The 18,123-nt window shown below is 43.9% G+C and overlaps 2 protein-coding genes across 2 annotated transcripts; both read right to left on the reverse strand.

The window, feature by feature from the left end:
- Positions 1-915: 915 nt before the first annotated feature.
- paqr7b (progestin and adipoQ receptor family member VII, b) lies at positions 916-10,103 on the reverse strand. The gene is made up of 2 exons (XM_086155234.1): positions 9,943-10,103; positions 916-3,364 (listed from the first exon to the last, which is right to left on the reverse strand). The coding sequence occupies exon 2, from the start codon at positions 3,355-3,357 to the stop codon at positions 2,299-2,301; it is 1,059 nt and encodes a 352-aa protein (XP_086011360.1). The 5' UTR covers positions 3,358-3,364; positions 9,943-10,103; the 3' UTR covers positions 916-2,298.
- A 5,140-nt stretch (positions 10,104-15,243) lies between these two features.
- stmn1b (stathmin 1b) lies at positions 15,244-17,935 on the reverse strand. Its single transcript, XM_086155903.1, has 5 exons — positions 17,850-17,935; positions 16,993-17,036; positions 15,978-16,150; positions 15,696-15,887; positions 15,244-15,589 (listed from the first exon to the last, which is right to left on the reverse strand). The coding sequence occupies exons 2-5, from the start codon at positions 17,006-17,008 to the stop codon at positions 15,530-15,532; spliced, it is 441 nt and encodes a 146-aa protein (XP_086012029.1). The 5' UTR covers positions 17,009-17,036; positions 17,850-17,935; the 3' UTR covers positions 15,244-15,529.
- Positions 17,936-18,123: the final 188 nt, after the last annotated feature.

The following is an 18,123-nucleotide window of genomic DNA, read 5'->3' on the forward strand; positions in this document are numbered from 1 at the left end:
ATGCAACTACTACTACAACCACTAATAATAATAATAATGATAAAAATAATGCTACAAAACTACTTCTGCTAATAATGATAATAAAAATAATGCTACCACAACTACTTTTACTACTAATATTAATAATGATAAAAATAATGCAACTACAACTAATAATAATGATAATAATTATACTAATAATGATAAAATAATAATAATGGTGATCATAATTATAGATACTACTACTAATACTACAAATAATAATAATCATGATAATACTAATGCTATAACAAATACTAGCACTACTACTAATAACAATTATAGTTACAATAATAATAATAATGCTACAACTATTCTTACTACTCCTACTTCTACTACTACTAACAATAGTAATAGTAATGATGATGATGATCATTATAACAATACTAATACTAATACTAATGATAATCATGATAATAATGCTACAACTACTACTTCTACTACTAATAATAATAATAATAATAGTGACAACAACAATAATGCCACAATAATGCTATAATATTACTAATGATAAAAATGCTGATAATAATATTAATAATAATGATAATGCAACTACTACTAATTATAATCATACTAATAATTGACAATAGCAATATTAATAATCGTCATGATAATTCAAACGTTATCGTTGTTGTATCACTTTATTTTCTTAAATACCACGGAAATATTAGCACAGTCAGTCACACAGTATTTCAGAGGCAGGACACATTCCAGTCGCTCGCGCCGCCCCACTTTCACCAAGGGATGCAGGGAAAAAACCCCGGGTGGCACCAAGACGCAACATTTACACACACACACACACACACACACACACACACACACACACACACACACACGCACAAGCATGCACGTTCCCTTGACAGCGCCACCCTCGTTCCACTTGGGATCCTGTCGGGATTTTTTTTTTTTCTTTTTCCTAGCATGCAGTTCTGTTGACAGCAAAATAAAATAAAAACAGTTGGAAAATAAATTAAAAATTACAGACGCGATTATTTTGGACTCTAATTAAGACCCGTGGGCTTGTTTTTTTATTTTAATTTCATTTTTAAAGAGGGATGTTGTTCCCGTTTCCTTTAATCAATTGTAGAAAGTGACTCGTCCTCGGGCCGTGCATTACCAGACCGGGTCGGCGAGTAAATTATATTTATATTAAAAGATTTACAAATCGCAACGCGGCGTATCCGACCTCGGCGTTTGACCTTTCACCTCCCGATTTTGCGGAAATCCTTGACGACGGTGCCATCATCGGTGCGACGATATCGAACACCGTCCGGCATCGGCTTTTTTTTTTTTTTTTTTTTTAAGATTCCTGCGAGGCTACAGATGGACGACGTCCGTCTCCACGGGGGATTTTGTTGGTTTTATTTACAAAGAGGAAATAACGAGAGAGCGGGGACACTTCATAGCGTGGGAGCGTCAGTGTGTGAAAGGATGAATTTGCGACCGAGGAGCGAGGAAGGCGATTCGCGGACGCCTACATTTCCCCCCCGCCGCCGTCGAGTCCACGGTACGAAAAAAAAAGGCATGCTTCCAGGCACGGACATTATCTTTTTTTTTTTTTTTTTTTTTTTTTTTTTTTTACAAAAACAAATGAAGGATGCAGCGGGAACACAAAAGCTGAAGTTCCAGCCCTTTTTTTTTTTTTTTTTTTTTTTTTTTGTCTTCTGAATTAAAATCAACGTCAACACGCGCCCGAGTGCACAAGCCTCAACGCCGACGTCGTCGTCATCCAAAGATTTGGCTTGTTCTCAGTTTCAACGATAAATAATTTGGTTTTGAGGGGTTTTGTTTGCTTGGATCCCTCGAGGAGAGCGGATTTTATCCGGACTGGAGCATCCAGAAGAGATCTGGGACTTCACGTTCTCCAATAAATGCTCGGATCCTTTTGGAATTGCGCGATTTCATTAAGTCGGATTATCGATTCTATCATGGAGCGGCGGGGGGAGGCGGTTGCAGACGACTTAAGTTTTACGGGTCGTCTTCATCCCGCTCACCGGAGATTCCAAAAAACACCCTTAAATGCTCATTTATGCTCAGGTCGCGTATTTTCCATTTCGGTCGGTGAATTCGGCGAATTCTCCTCCCTGGTTTTACCCACGCCGTCGCTTGTCTTTGCATTTACGTTGAATTTTTACGAAAACGCGTGTTTTGGGGGTCGAGCAGAAATGAGCCTTTAGTCGCGTTTCGTGTTTATGGCGGATTTTTGGCGACTCCGAACAAACAGTCGCAAACGTTCAACCGATTCGGAGTCATCGCCGGCGACGAGGCGGATTCGCCGCTTCACCCGGTCTTCTCGTGGAGGGCGGCGCGCACGCGGTTGCGCATGTAAAACGCGGTGAGGGCGCTGCAGCAGGTGGTGAAGATAAACAGCGCCACGGCGTCGTGGGCCAGGTCGCCGTGGAGCCTCTCGTAAAGCGGGCGCCGCTCGGCGAAGTCCGTTCGCAGCGCCTCGATCTGCACCAGCGTGCAAACCACCACGAACACGTGGAAGATCTGGTGGCCCTGCCCGATGAAGTCGCACCTCCCCGGGAACAAGCTCTCCGGGTGAGGGCAGGAGAAGAAGTAGGCGCTGATGAGGAAGAAGAGCACGTGGTAGAAGTGGTGCGTCACCACCGGGTCGGAGCAGCCCTCGCCGTAGCAGCTGTAGACCCGGTGGACCACCGGGCTGATGTCCAAACAGTAAGCCAAGGCGGAGGGCACCACTTGGAAAAGCTTGTGGGCGAACTTGGGCATCTCGGGGCTGGCGAATTTCCCGTAGCAGCAGCCGAAGCACGTCAGCCAGGCCAGGAAGGCGGCGGCGGGGAGAAACAGCCCTCGCACCCGGGCGTGCCAGCTCTCCTCGATGGCGTAGTAGTAGTGAGCCAAGGCGCTGCCGTACTGGTAGACGGCCACCCCGACGTAGTCCAGGAAGTAGAAGGTGTAGTGCGAGAGCTCCGACTTGGCGGAGAAGAGGTGAGCCAGGGCGCTGAAGGAGAGGTAGGTGAAGGCCGCCAGGAGGACGATGAAGAGCGGCTGGGCGTGGGGATCCCGCAGGAAATCCGCCGTTTCTGAGATCTCCTGCCACTTCACCAGGATGACCAACGCCGCCAGCAGGTGGGTCCACACGTTGATGGTCTCGTTGTGCCTCTGGAAGAGGGTGAGGAGGTAGTAGCGCCAGCTGTGGTCCGGCTGCCGGTAGCCGGTGAGGATGTGGCGCTCCTGGAACACCCACGGGACGTCCGACACCTTCACCGTGCACGGCAGCGTCGGGAAGGCCGACTCCAGCAGCTGCGGGATCTGGCGGAGCTGCTGCGCGTTGATGAACAGCCGGCCGATCTGCTCCATCACCACCGTCGCCATGGCAACCCTGTCGACGGGGGGAAGCGGGACGTTTTAGGAAAATTGGCGCGAACACGTCGGCGTTACGGGAAAGCGTGTTGTTGTCGTAAATTTCGGATATAAGATGCAAGTGTCCATTCGAAACATCTTTTAACTTTTAATTAAATATACACTGTTTTTTTTTTCCAAACTGTCCCTGGAACAAGTCATCGATCGCTATCTTCATCTTTTTGTGCGGCAGCTCGATTTCCTTTTACGCTCGTATGCGTTTCTTCACGCATACGAGAGGAATTTACTAAAAGTGCATTTGATCAAATCCGAAATGTTTCATTGGTTCATCGCGACCTGTTCGGTAATTTCGAAGTTAAATATTCCGGCGGCGTGAAGCCCGTTAGCTCATAAAAATCCATAAACTAGCCGCATCGTGTTCAAGCGAGCGTGTGAAAAAAGTTGCGACTAATATCGCGGTACAGAACCGTACGATCTTCTGGATTCCTTCGGCTTTCGAGGGAGCTTTAAACGCGAAGATAAAATGGTCCCACGCCCTTTGCCCCGCTGCATTGTTCATCCCGACGTTTTGCACTTGAGACGGTTTCCCGTTCCTGCGGCGGCGGTCGTCCGGAGTCAGGAAAAACCAAAACAATGGAGCGAAATAGGCCTTTATGTAACATCTACCCTTTGCACATGCATCCGCGCTCACGCTCCGCCGGACTCAATCCGGCGTCCCATGAAAAAGAAAGCGACCCCGGCTGACAATTATCCGATTCCCTTTGAACAACGTGAGCAAACGTGTAGAAGTTATGTAAGCGTGGAGGTTTCGGAGAGAAGGGTCACCTGCCTGTTATGTGTTTGTCAGGACAAGCGCCCCCTTGTGGCGGAACTGTGTAATGACAGCTACAGTGGCACGAAACCAAACCGTGTTTATTGTTCTTTTATATTGTCAATACTGGCAAACTACGGTGGACCCTCACTTTTTGTGGGAATTCCAAGTGGAAGACGTGATAATTTTGATGGTATTTGCAGATTTTTTAACCCTCCACGAACCTCACTCAACCCTTTGCTAACTTCCCGCAAGGTGTTAGCAACCCACCATCGATCGTATTACACTTCCCACGCTCTGATACCGCATGCTAAACAATTTTGGATCATTTTAACGTAAGATAAACAGTGAAATACAAAGTTAAAAAACTTAGAATGTAAAGTAAAATTGTTCATGGAAAGAAACCGTTGCTTTTCTTTGACATATGGAGAAGTTTTATCTTTTCAGCAACGGTCAGCATCTTCCTGCTACTCATGAGGTCGACACCAGACTTTTGGGTTGATGCTAAGCGTTTAGGAGGCATCGTAGAGCGTCGGAGTATCGCAAATAAATTTGACACTTTAACAAAATAAATAGCACAAAGTGGACAATATGTACGCTTACGCGAAAGGCAGCGGAGTGGACCAGGACATGTATGCTGGACACGACCTACATGGAGATCAGCCGCTTCTCTCCGTGAACCAATCATCACGAGGAACGGAACGACATCCCCAATCAGCCAATAGCGTGCCGAATAGGGATCTACTCAGCCAATGATATTCCATATGAGATCTGGTGTGGGTACAATGGTAGGAGCGAGAGTTCGCGTTGCTGGGTATCTTTGTTTAGCAAAGGAGATCTTGTATTTTTTTTTTATTTTATAAAATTAATTGTACCATTTATTTTTTTACTTTTTTTGTCTTCTTAGGCTCAAATATGGCATTTTTTTCATCATGAAAAAAATCAAATACTACAAAAATCAACGCCAAAGAACGATAAATCGTGAGAAATGAATCACAAAAAAATTTGCGAAGTAGCGAGGGCGCGAAAGCTAAACTGCGAAGTAGCGAGAGTCCACTGTACTCTTATTTAGTCTTCATACTGAATGCGTCATATAGAAACAAACATTAACTCTTATTCAAATCATATGGTGAGGCACTGACTTCTATGAGGCAGGGGAACTGCGTGCCTCACTTGGTGGCTCAGCACAAGACACTTGTAACACAAACACAGTTGTTGACACTGTACAGTGTTTTTGTAGGTCATCTAGCAAACATGTTTAAACATTTTAATAGCGACACACAGTGATACGGGCTAAGTACGAAGCATTCCAGCAGTCAGCCGTTATGGCACAATCTACGTTGAGGCTCGACAGTCCGCTGCCTCACCGCACGTCTCTTCTCAGTGTTTGAACAGTAAATATGAAAATCCAGCTATTTTTGAATAAACAACAATCTAAAACTAATGAAAAATACTATTATGGTGCAAATTTTTTGGGGTTTATTTTACATTTTTTTCTTTGCAAGATTGGCAAGTGAGGCACGACCTCTCCTGCCTCCCCTCTGACTGCACCTCACTGACATGCAACCGATCGTGCATCATATAGAAGCAAACAACTATTCACCCTCCCATTCACAGGTCATACGGAGATAAAGAATAATTAACTTCCTCATTCACATGTCAAATAGACTTGTCGTGGCAACTGGACAAGAAGATTTAGACTTTCACACGTCACGGCATGTTTTTCGACTGAACCTGGAGAGCCCCGAGGAACCCCAACAGGGACCTTCTCGCTCTGCGTTGGAAATATCCGGAATCGGCACAAATGCATTTATTACCGGGCGGAGGAGGATTTAACAATCTGGGCCGAACCCAAACATCGGCCGCCGACGGAGCGTTCGCCAACGAACAGTCGGACTTTGTGTCCCGATTGATGGATGGCGGTTCGCGGCTTATCTGATCTGCAGCCGGAGACACCGTGACCCGTGGACGCTCGACAAAAGACGCCTGTCCACTTCCACGCCCTCTGCATAGTTCTCCGTCAAGACCGTAAACCAGGCGCTCACCCCATTCCAACAAAGGCCACTTCTTTCCGGGGCGAAAACACCGAACATTTACTCATTTGCCGAGAGGATTCCCCGAATTCCGGATGTCTGTTTCGAGCAAAACAAATGAGATTTTTCGCAAACATGCAAAGAAATTCACTGCATATCAACCTCCTCGGTTCTGAATCTCCGCTTGTTTTTTTGGGAAATGTCGCCTCCCGAAAACCTGTTTCATTCGCCGACGTGCTTCTGATAGCATCACCGGCTAACGGATAGCGGAGCTCAGATGTTCTGTAGGATGAAAGGTTTAGATGTCCAGCCTGCATTGGGATTAGAAGTAGCATCTGCACAGACGTTGGCCTGCAGGGACTTTTAACATCTTAGATGTGAGGGATCTGATCGCCGGTGGACGGTTAGCTCTTCCGCTTCACAGCGAGAAGCTCCACAGCTCAAAGCCGTTCCGTGTGGAGTTTGCACGAATGCCTCGGGGTTCTCCGGGTTCCTTCTACAGACCAACAACATGCAGGAGGTTCATGGAGAGCCTGCGTTGGTCTGAGAGGGTGAATGGACGTATGTCTCGATATGACATGTGAATGAGAGAGTGAATGGTTGCATGAAAGGGTGAATGGTTGCATGTCTAAATATGGTGTGTGAATGAGAAGTACATTTCTGGTACAGTTATAGAATAGTTGTATATTTCTATATGGCACGTGAAAGGGTGAATTTGTGATGGCATGAATGGTTGCGTGAAAGAGTGAATGGTTAGACGTCTAAATATGGCCTGTGAATGAGAGGGTGAATAGTTGTATATTTCTATACGGCATGTGAAAGGGTGAAAATGTGCTGCATGAATGAAAGGGTGAATAGTTGCGTGAATGGTGAGACGTCTAAATATGGCCTGTGAATGAGAGGGTGAATATATGACAAGTGAATGAAAGGGTGAGTGTTTGCGGGAGTGAATATGGCGTGAGAATGAGAGGGTGAATGTTGCATGGATGAATATAGTGTGTGAATGAGAGTGAATGGTTGTATGTTTCTAGATGGCACGTGAAAGGGTGAACATGTGATGCATGAATGAAAGGGTGAATGGTTGGACGTCTAAATATGGCGTGAGAATAAGAGGGTGAATAGTTGTATATTTCTATACAGCATGTGAGAGGGTGAATTTATCTGTGAATGAAAGGGTGAATGTTGCATGTATAAAAATAGTTTGTGAATGAGAGAGTGAATGGCTGTGTGTTTCTCGATGGCACATGCAAAGGTAAATATGCGATAGCGTAAATATAGAATTTATAAAATATGGCCTGTGAATGAAAGGGTGAATGGTTGTATATTTCTATACAGCATGTGAGAGGGTGAATATGTGATGCATGAATGAAAGGGTGAATAGTTGCATGAAAGAGTGCATGGTTAGACATGAACATATGACAAATGAATGAGAGGGTGAGTAGTTGTATCTGTCTCTACGTGACATGTGAGAGGGTGAATATGTGATGTCTGAATGAAAGGGTGAACATTGCACATCTCCATATGTGTCCCCATGATGGATCCAGGGTGAACTCGTCTAATGGCGGCTTGGATAGGCTCCGCCCACCGCCACCCTGAGTGCAGGGTTAGTGGTAGGAATGAATGAATGAATGAATGAATGAATGAATGAATGAATGACATCGCCATGGGTTACACTAAGAAATCTTCAGACGTGTTGTTTTTAAACCCTCCAGAGCAGGGGTGCACACACTTTTTCGCCTTTTGAGCTACTTTTCAAATGACCATGTGAAAATGATCTACCTCTGCTTAAAACGCTGTACATACATTTATTGATATATCTATTGAGTATACAGGACTGTGTCGGAAAATTAGACTATTGTGATAAAGTTCTTTATCTTCTGTAATGCAATTACAAAAACAAAAATGTCATACATTCTGGATTCATTACAAATCAACTGAAATATTGCAAGCTTTTTATTATTTTAATATTGCTGATTATGGCTTACATCTTAAGAAAACTCAAAAATCCTATCTCAAAATATGAGAATATCATGAAAAAGTTTTTTTTTTTTTAATTGCATTACAGAAGATAAAGAACTTGATCACACTATTCTAATTTTCAGAGACAGTCCTGTACTTAACACAATAAACGTTTCTGGATCTTGCATAACTGCATGAACCCCTATGGCACAATACAACAAAGTACTTTTTTGGTAAATACCTTGGAGTCATAGTTCATGTTAGCTGTGAGGAAAAACAACCGCTGTTCTGACAGCTGGGATTTTAGTTCCTTCACCTTTTCGGAGGGAAGTCGACGTTTTTATGAACGGTCTGAAAACGCCGCTCCACATTTCCCTTTTTTCGGTATAGCGACGGCAGATGAGGCGAACGCACTTTGAAAATGACATAGTTAAAAAAAATTTTTTAAAAAGTCCACCTCCCGTTCTGTATGGAAGTAATACGTTTTAGCCTTTTTACTCGGTCCAGCTCCAAATCTCATTTCTTACCTGTAAGTGTAGAAGACATAAATCGGAGGCTAACATGCTAGCTTGCTAGCGTTATGTGACGCGATTGGACAAACCGACTGTCAGTCAAGTGACGAATTTCATACTGAGGATGATAAGCCGACGTCTACGATTGTAATGCACGCGATCTAAACTTGCTATCTTTGCGATGACCGGTACATCGCGCTAGGCGTGTTAGCACACCTAGCCTAGAGGTCCTTCTAGAATTCCTCCGGCGTGCAGCTCCAGATGTTTCGGGAAAACATCCTGGACGTATTCTTCAGTTCTAAAGAAGCTACAACGTCTTCAGGCGAAGGAAATTCATGTCCGGTTGTTACCACGAGAAGATTTGGAGATGAAGATGGATGACGGCGCCGGTCGCCGGGCTGCGGCCCCGGTTGTCAGCGGCGACCTGACGGATGACACTCCGTATCTACGCCGGCCTCCTCGCTTGACGGGGCTTCTGGCGGCTTCCGTGGCGGCCATGATGGAACGGCGACCGCGGCGCCTCTGACAGGCAGACACATCTTTAACTGGGGGGCGAAGATCGAACTGCCCCGATGTGCACGAGCGCGTACGGCGGATGTGTGTGTGTGTGTGTGTGTGTGTGTTCGTCTCAAACAATCTACCGACGTGTGCTTCATTTCCCTTTGGTGCACATCGGCGTTTCCTGTGACACGGAGAAAGGCGTGCGTGCATGGGGGTTGTGTGGGATGGCGAGCGGAACGGCGGGGGGTTGCAGTGTGTGTGTATGTGTGTGTGTGTGTGTGTGTAGGGGGGGTCAGGAAGAAAAGGCATGGAGTGATGAATAGTAACAGATTACATAACAGAAACCCATCCGACGTCCACACCCTGTTTTCAGCCCTGTGTTCAAATATTTATGTGAGAGTGTGTGCGCCTGGAGGGAGTAGGTTGTGTGTGTGTGTGTGTGTGTGTGTGTGTGTGTGTGTGTGTGTGTGAGTGGGAAGCAGGCCTGTGCAGGCCACACACACAGACACTCACAGACACACACCATGCAATACAGTATATGCACCTGATTTACTCCAATTTGAAATGTGAAACCCCTCGGACCGGCGACCCCTTTCCACCCTGCGTGGACTGCAAAGCTCTCCCGTGGGTGTTTTCTCCACGCTCCACGTGGAATTAGCGGAAAAAAGATGCACATTCAGGGGAACTTTACGCGCTCCTGAACGCATCCCCCACCATTTTACCAAAGGAAGGGAGGGGGGGGGGGGTCACGATTATACGAACGCAGATGGAAAAGACGTACCTGAAAATGGAGGATTCAATCCACGGCCTGGAACTGAGCGGACGATGAACGAGTGAAGATCGGAAACCGTGGAAATATCATCGTTTATCGGGGAATAAACGATGCAGGGAGGGACGTGAACGCAGCAGCGCCCGGCGGCTCCGCTCCGCTCCGCTGGCCAGGAGGAGAGTGACGAGCAGCTCCGTTGACCAATCGGAAAGCGCGACGCAGCGGTTGTAAGCCCCGCCTCTTACGTCCGCTCGACCAATGAGACACGGCGTTTCATCGATCAGCCCACCGGCTCTCTGCAGGACTTCTGGCCCTGTCGAAACATGGCACTGTTCTGAGACATTTCTTCCGGATGACCGTTTGTTTTCTACTTATCGCATTCGCTCTGCTCTGATAAAGCTGTCCGCTAACCCGCATGTAGTTCCAAAAAGGTTTTTTTTTTATTATAATGCAAGTTGCAACATCTTTATTCGACCCACACAGATGCAATGATTGCGCACATGTATTTAAAAATTGGAATGTGCGACTATTCAATTTACACCTTGCACGCTTCACATACCGGAGAAAGTGTTTTCGTTAACTGGATTTCCTCCTCGTCGATAGACGTTCTCCTTGTATCCACGCGGGTTTCCTCCCGCGGTCCAAAAACATCTAAATGGGTGGGTGAGAGGGGTCAATGCTTTTTTTTCCCCATCTCTGTAAACCAGGGAGAAAGGGTGTGGTGTGTGTGTGTGTTTCGCAAGGGTGACCTGGTCAAAAGGACAAAGGCACAATTCCTTAGAACATTTTTTGCAAGAGTGACGACACAATTTAAATTTCCCGTGAAATGTGCAAAGGCTGTAACTCACAATTTAAGAATTTAAAAACATAAACGCTGTTCAAAGATCTCCATCCTTCCAGATGGAGCGGGGAACTGCAAGTGGAAAACCTCAGAAAATTGAAAATTTCCGTCTCGATGTGACGTGTGAATGAGAGGGTGACTGGTGGCGGGTCTCAACATGGTGCTCTGTGATTGGTCGAGGGCGAGGTAGGCCTCTGACAGGCGGGATAGGCTCCGCCCCCATCATGAATGAATGAATCCGTAACTCCCTTTTTTTAGGGTAACGAGTGTGTGAGCTTTACCAAGTCAGAAAGCGAAAAGGTTTTTGTCATTTTTGAAGCGCCCGTTCCCAAGAAGGGAAATGTACAGCGGCATTTTCGGATCGTTCCGCTTATTTATTTATTTATTTATCAGCCTTTTCCCCCATGATGGTCATTGACAAAAGATAATAACAAAAAATGTGCGGTTGTATTGTGCAGGATGGGTTCATGCAGTTATGCAAGATACACCAGCGTATATTGTACGTTTAAAGAATTCTCAATATATTCATTAATATGTTTTGCATTTTCATCGTTCTATATTTTCCAGACTATTGAGCGCACCTGACTATAAGCCGCAGCAGCTAAAAACAAACTACTTACTGCTAACTGCTACTAACCTTTTGTTTTTGGGATTTCCGGTGTTTAAATTAGTAATATTTCAATCTTGACTCAAATATCAGGGCGCTTGTAGCCGTGTTCGCTTAGCATGAGAAAACAACGCGAAGAGGGAGACAGCTTTGTTGGACACGTTTCTAAAAAAAATAGGAAGTTACTGAAATAGCCTTCTTTGAAACGCACATGTGCACTAAAACAGTTAAAATAAAACAGTTAAAATAAAAAACAGTAACTTCATCGCCTTCTTCTGTATCGGAATCGAACAGCCTCAGAATTTCGATCGATGTTTTGGCGCCGTGAAGCTAATTAGCCCATAAATTAGCCGCATTGTTGTTAAAGCGTGGGGAAAAAGTAGCGGCTTGTAGTCTGAAAATGACGGTAAATCATTTTGACTTGGACATTTTGTAAAGTTTTAAAAAAGTGTCTGCACCCCAGCAGTAATGTGTATTTTACCCATAAACCCATAGGTTTTTTATTTCCGTCTCTGAATTCCTCCAGGTGAATCCACGAGTTTGCGTGTCTTATTTCCGATGTGTGTTTGTTAGTAAGGAAAAGGTGGTCAGACTCCAGAGATGCAGCGCAGACTGAAGAGAAAAAAAAAAGAAAAACACTTGGACGGCGGCCACCCTTTGTCCTCTGTGCTGTCACACACTCGAGGAGCGCGGTACTGCCGGCCGGGCCGATGAATCCGCCCGTTTCCTCCGAACACACACCACAAAGATGGGAATTGTGCGACGCGGACTCGGCACAGAAAGGCTTTTCATCAGCGAACGTTTCGAGCCGGACAGAAATGACTTAATATGAAGTCACCTGAACGGCGAGGGAGAAAAAAAGGACGCGGATGAAATATGCGCTTTTGTTTTACGCAGACGATAATGATGATGTCATTTGGTTGAAGCAGCTGCGCCGCATCGGGTGTCCGGGGTGGGAAAAACGCCGCCGCTCGGCAGTCATCTTTATCCCCCGTGTTTATGAGAACACCTGTAAAGAAAATACTAGATTAATGGCTTCAAGCACAGCAACGCTTCAGTATTTGTGTTCCCGCACCGGTTATACAACAAATACTAACATTGGCAGCGATGTAAGGCCCTGTGTGATTTCTCTTCATGGCTCCTCTGACAACTTGCATTAGTCAGTTTCGTCTTTTTTGGGTTTCGCCGGTTTTCCTCCCAGGCAGCATCCGCGGTGCAGGTTATCAGCGAGAGCAGGCAGCGTTCTCACCCCCTTCCCCGTTTTGTTTTTCTCCGACTTGCATCACTGGAGCTTTGAAGCTCCTTTTCCGCTCAAAGCGCGCCGACTTTTACTTTCTCTGTAATGTCCTGTTCTTTTCAGAACTGTAGCTATGCATTAGTATGAGTTTTGTTTTTTTTTTTTCTTTCTCATCACGGCGAGTGTTTCTCCCACAAATTTCCTGCGTTTCAAAGAAGGCTGTTTCAGTAACTTCATGTAATACGAGTCCACAATTCTTTCATCATCGCCGGTTCTTCGTGCATTATTCCTTCATTTCGTGCTGTTATTTTCTAGCCCAGGGGTCGCCAACCCGCGGCTTTTGAAAATAATTAAGGAGTATTTAATCAAACTGTATTTTACTTGGGTTTGTTCATTCTTTTTTTTTTTTCTTACATTTATTAGAACAAGTTCCTTAACAGAGTTTTACACATTCTTACAAAACCTCATAACAAGATATACATTATACAATAATCTTTATAGGTCACTTATTTCCTCAATAGCATGTGAAAAATAAAATAAAACTAAAAAAAAAAAAAAAAACACAGAGGAGAAAAAAAAAAAACACAAAGAAAAGCATTTAACTCATTCAAATAGTGATATCACGATCACTATCACGGTTTGTTCATTCTTAAAATGTAATTTGGCATATTTTTGGTTTGCTGCTGTTCGGCTTTTTTTTTCATAATCTTTCATAATTTTCAGAATCTCTTTTTTTTTTCATGCAAGGACTCAAATAGACATTGAATATTTTGCTTAAACATAATCACCAACCCAATGTCTATTTTGGGGGGTTCAAAATGTTTTCACATTTGTTGCACTTGTTTGTTAAAGCCAAAAAAAAAAAAAAAAAGTAAAAAAAAAAAAGGTCAAAGTCAACTTTATTGTAAATACAGCCATATGTTCACAATAGCGTTACTCTAAGAACCATGGTGCAAAAAATTGGAAATAATTTGTCACAGAAAACAAGTTATGGTAAGGTAAATATTGTAAGGTTTGATTTTTTTTTTTAAAGCGACAGGAGTGCTAAAGTGCAGATGCAAAGAATTTATTTTTTTTAATTTAATTTAATAAATAAATAAATAAAACAAAAATAACATTATACACCATGTTAATTCATTTTAAATTCCCAAAGGGTTTTGTGGCTTCCGGTGTGTTGTGTGGGATACTGGTCCAAATGGCTCTTTGAGCGGTAAAGGTTGCCAACCCCTGCTGTAGCCAAAATGCAAATGTACGGAGCTGCAAATTGGACATTGGGGAACCATTTTTGAAGAGTTAAAAAAAAAAAAAAAAAAAAAAAGGCTGTAATACAACCGTTGTCACAACATCGTACCGCTTGGGCGTCTGACCTTCTCTTCAAAACATCGAACATGTCCTGTCCCTCTGATGGACTCATTCCTGATCCTGTCCATCCTGGTCACTCCCAAAGAAAACCTCAACATCTTCATCTCTGCGACCTCTCGCTCTGCTTCTTTTCGTCTTTTCGTCATTGTCACTCTAAAAAATAAATGAAATACTGAAATAAATGGGAAAAAACAATGAGAAAAACTGTGGTAGAACCAGATTCACATTTTGAAAGATTTGCTTTAATTAATGTGCAGAAGCGTTATAAGGCTAAAGTAAATGTTTGAGTACTCGGGAGTGTTGTTGTCTGGAGTGCAACAGATAAATGGTGTAAACTTTTTAGTCCACAGAAGCAGATGTATTCAAGAGTCTGATGGTAAATGTTGTCTTGGCAAATTGTCCGCTCCATGCACTTACCAAATGAACGTGAAACACCTTTCCCGTGTTGACACGCTCTGGTTCCCCTGCAGAGCAGGTGCTGCTCCCTTATGGACGTTCCCGTCTTCTTGTTTTCCCTCTTCCTCTTTTACCGCCTCCCGGGAGCCGCATTCCCCGTCACTCGTCCTCGCTTTCAAATCTGTTAATCGAGCAAAAAAGAAAAAAAAAACAAAAAAAAACAGTGCATCTCCAAAATGTAGCTTTCTTCATTTTAATCAATTTAATTCGTGGGTTTCCCTGTCTCACTGGGGGGGGGGCTGTCACTGCTCCCCCTTTGTGACATCACAGCAGGGGCCAAAGAATTTTCTGCATGACCAATTGTGTTCCAGCACCCCCTCCATTCATATTTACTGTATATACACAAGCGTTTTTACAATTAAAATCAAAATATGTGAGGTCGTCACTTAAATCTGTCTGGCTAATCGGTCGGAGGCCCCCGGGACACATTTGCCCACTGCTTCTGTGCTGGTTGTTGTTCTGAACGGCCAGGAGGGGGAAACCTCTGGTCCTGCTGATAGACGTTCAAGCAAATCACCTTGTTTTCCTCGACGCGTGAAGATGGGGATCATCTGAACCTGTGGTTTCAAGATGTTTTAGTTGTTTTCCTTTCGCTAACACCTGTAATGTTGGTGTGGTTCACCGTCAGCTGGCACGGTGGTTCAGCCTCCATCTGCCGTCTTTCTTTCTGCCGTGACGTGTAAACCGTCAGGATGGCAAACATCTCCGCAGGGGTTTAGAAACCATCCGTACATGTGTTATTGTAAACAATAGGTACATATTATAGTATTTCATTTTCACATGACAACAAAATTGGCAAAACAGCCGTGCTGAAAAATGTAGAAAATTGCTTTAATGGTACAAAATGATATGATACAGTAAGTGCGGTGAATTCAAACATACGAAGAACGGGAAAATACCATCAGTGGAAAAATATAGTTTGAAACTAAAAAAATAGAGTCTAACAAGACGTCAGGTAAGAACTCTCTCTACAGCCAAAGTACAACTAACAGTGTGGGCTGACTACGGTCCTACGAAAGCACAGCAAAACAAAACGTTTGAAATATTAAGCTTATCTTTGGATAAGTGATAAATGATGTCCAACTTATGCAAGACATTATTGCTCCTTTGTTTTCACGCTCTCCTTGTTTTTCCTCACTTCTTCGAGCTTCTTGTCCTGTTGGTTCAAACACAGAGGATTGCCACGTCTGGAATTACTTTCTGTTCTTTTCCTTTTCATTTCTACTTCACAGATGAGGACTGACACGGCTTTAGCGGCTTACCTTCTCCTTGAATTTCTCATTGAGTGCAGCCATTCGTGCAGTGCGGTTTTCTTTGTTGGCCTCCATTTTTTGATCAAGCTTCTCTTGTGCCATCTTGCTGAAGTTGGAGTTTTCTTCAATGGCCTTCTGGATCACTTCCTTCTGATGCTCTCTTTTCTCAGCCAATTGTTTCAGCATAACAGCCTCATTACTCTGCGAAATGAAAGGCCATTTTTGCAGTCGGTTTACTCAATGAATCCCAAAGTCGTCCTCCAATTCAAAACCTTTTGTTTCTGACGGTACCTTGCGTCTTTCTTCTGCAGCCTCCAATTTCCTCTTTATTTCATCCAGTGATATTTCTCTTTTATTAAGAGGGGACAGAGGAATCTTTGCCTTGGCATCCGGGGTAGACGGGCTCAGGATGACTTCAAATGCGTGACCCGAGGCACGTCTGTTCAGCTCCTTAACTTGGAGGTCTGTAAAAACAGACATCCTCAAAATCAAATCCATGTACAAAGAACACGCCGCGCACAGATCGGTCAAATCCCCCGACTCAAGAAGCCGCTTCTCCTGACAATCCCTGACCAACTGATGATAATTGAGGTTAAACTGGCCTCCCGCTACCTTTACGGGTCACTGCTTTGTCATAGAGGTCAAAATGAAACAATAGTCCTCTGGTAGCCTCTTGCTTTTCTGATGAAGAACAAATGAAAACAAGATGGAACAATAGACCGGCTCTTGTATAAGCACTGCTGCCGCCCCACAGATCATTGCTGCCACATGTGGCGCCAACAGCGTGAAGGGAAACTCTGTACTCTTGAGGACCAAAATGATTTCCTCTGAGATCTACTGATAGCCAGATGCGCCATTTCAGATGCCCTTTATTCACTACATTTGATGGCTATTTCTGATCCTTAAAAATGTGAGAACATAATCAATATTTAGGTTTCCTTTTTTGGGGGGGTTCCTTCTTATTTGTGGGAACTACCAATTTTTCATGCAATCCTTTTTAGTATTTTCTTCCAAACACAACTCATTTCACCATCCAAGGACTTTATAATAAAAAAAAAACAATAAATTAATAAAAAGTTGTCAAAGATTAAGAGAAGTGATTTTTGCCAGCCTAAAACTCTTGCTCACTATATATATATATATATATATATATATATATATATATATATATATATATGATATATGGATATATCATCTACTCATAATATCTGATATAATGAGATCTTCAATGTAGGAAACCTTTCTTGTTCGTCTGCTGAAAGCTAGTCTTTTTTCCAACTAATTTCTTTCAACTTATTACTCCCACCTGCAATGCTTTCCATCTCGGCTGATATATTGCTTGTAGTACCACTGGAAGGAGGAATTAGAAAAAGAAAATTAGAATCAGATAATACATTTATGCATCAGGTTCAGTCTCTGCCAGCCAGCAGCGGTATTTACCGGAGTGGTGAAATGCCTCACACCTTGTTTTATGACTGCAAGAACGCCTTTGAGTAATTAAATACTTTCTGCAAACCCATTTTTTGCAACCCCCCATTTTCCCAGCCATTATTTAACGCATCAATTCCTCACACATGGCAGTTACAACGTTATGTAATTTGCTGCCTGTCACAACACGACATCGGTAACTGTCCGCCTCACTGGTGCATCAGCTATTATTCAATCTGAGCCGATGACGGACGGACAAAGAGAGGATGAGGAGACACGGAGGCCTGCATTTCTGCAGATTATTATGATATTCGAAGTGTGGGGGGGAAAGGAGGGGGAGTCGGATTACACGCATGCGCAGACGTACCCCCCGGGGGGGTTAAAAAAAAAGTTGGATGAAATAGTGTTTTTCAACCATAATTTTTAATTTCATTATAGTAAAAAAAAAAAACAACACGAATCTGCGTTCTTTAATGGGAAATGACGACTATAATAAGTCTGATAAGGCTAAATAACGTTTTTTTTTAAAAGTCTGTTTTGTGTGTTTTTACATGACCAGTCACTTTGGAACGTTACAGCGGCCATGTCACCCCAAATCCCTCCGCCACTTAGAACGACTTCGGTAAAACTTGTGATAATAAAAAAAACGAACCCAGAGAGGGTGTTAAATTAACTTTTAAACCGATAAAAGCTTAGCATTCGGCTGAAATGAAAGCTCCCATCCATTGTTCTCACCGTCAAGTGCTAGCTCGAAAAGGTGACCCCCTGCTCCCGCTCGGTGCGTCGCTCCGGGTTCACCGCTGTCTGCCCGCTCAACCGCCAACCTCGCGCGAAAATATAAGTGGTCCTACGTCACAGGAAATCTTTACGTTCATTGGTCTAAATGCACCAATCGCGGGGCGTCTCAGAGCCGCACGCGGCCGGAAGTGGTTTCAGCGCCACAAGGCTTGCATGTTTTTAAGCGCGCCAAGTGGGTTTCTGCAAAGAGAGATGTTTTTGCAAGGCCTTT

This window comes from Fistularia commersonii, chromosome 11 (genome assembly GCF_037954325.1).
Source record: "Fistularia commersonii isolate RoL2024-O1a breed Wild chromosome 11, RoL_Fcom_v1.0, whole genome shotgun sequence".
NCBI classification, from domain to species: Eukaryota; Metazoa; Chordata; class Actinopteri; order Syngnathiformes; family Fistulariidae; genus Fistularia; species Fistularia commersonii.

Coding starts and splice junctions, on each gene's coding strand:
- stmn1b (XM_086155903.1), bottom strand. Junction 15,888..15,977: donor CTGCAGAAGAAAGACGCAAG/GTACCGTCAGAA, acceptor TTCATTTCGCAG/AGTAATGAGGCTGTTATGCT. Junction 15,590..15,695: donor ATGAGAAATTCAAGGAGAAG/GTAAGCCGCTAA, acceptor TTGAACCAACAG/GACAAGAAGCTCGAAGAAGT.
- paqr7b (XM_086155234.1), bottom strand. CDS start 3,357: ATGGCGACGGTGGTGATGGAGCAGATCGGCCGGCTGTTCATCAACGCG.